At 56.6% G+C, this 709-nt stretch overlaps 1 protein-coding gene across 1 annotated transcript in view; it reads right to left on the bottom strand.

Moving 5' to 3' along the window:
* Positions 1-154: 154 nt before the first annotated feature.
* The window catches only part of PREB (prolactin regulatory element binding), a gene marked incomplete at its 3' end in the record, with an annotated part of 4,612 nt that continues 4,057 nt past the window's right edge, over positions 155-709 (bottom strand). Inside the window, exon 4 of the mRNA XM_018575895.1 lies at positions 155-369. Within this exon, the coding sequence (XP_018431397.1) occupies positions 155-369 (215 nt within the window). The remainder of the gene's footprint in view (positions 370-709) is intronic.

The following is a 709-nucleotide window of genomic DNA, read 5'->3' as shown; positions in this document are numbered from 1 at the left end:
ACCCTCCTGCACCCCATTCCCCCCTCCTGTGCCCGCTGTACCCCATTCCCTCCTGTGCCCGCTGGGTCGGTATTGGTGGCCGGGCTCTCGGTGTAGTTCGCTGTGTCTGGTCTGACTAGCACTGCCATGAAGTGACCACACCCAGCAGGCTCACCTCCCAGATGCGGATATGTCCATCGGCTCCCCCCGTCAGCAGCTTGGTACAGTCCGCATTAAAGTACACAGACTTCTGCAGATTATCACTACTGAAGTCGGTCTGGACCACCGAGATGGTCTGCAGGGAGATCTCCGGGCTGTCGTTCTTGGTGGCCCCTCCATCCGAGCCGCTCTTTGATGGCTTCCTCTTCCGTGACCCCCGATCATTACTTCCTGCACAAAGGTGACACATCATTCCCAGCAGCAGAACCAGGAAGTGGGAGGGGCAGAGACACCAACTACTGGGGGGAGGTCTCACCATTGTGGGAGGGGCAGAGACACAAACTACTGGAGGAAATCTAACCATTGTGGGAGGGGCAGAGACACAAACTACTGGGGGAATCTCACCATTGTGGGAGGGGCAGAGACACAGACTACTGGAGGAAATCTCACCATTGTGGGAGGGGCAGAGACACAAACTACTGGAGGAAATCTCACCATTGTGGGAGGGGCAGACACAAACTACTGGAGGAAATCTCACCATTGTGGGAGGGGCAGAGACACAAACTACTGG

This window comes from Nanorana parkeri, unplaced genomic scaffold (assembly GCF_000935625.1).
Source record: "Nanorana parkeri isolate BGI_ZX_2015 unplaced genomic scaffold, ASM93562v1 scaffold5326, whole genome shotgun sequence".
Taxonomy (NCBI): domain Eukaryota; kingdom Metazoa; phylum Chordata; class Amphibia; order Anura; family Dicroglossidae; genus Nanorana; species Nanorana parkeri.
This window is presented reverse-complemented; position numbering and strand designations above follow the sequence as displayed.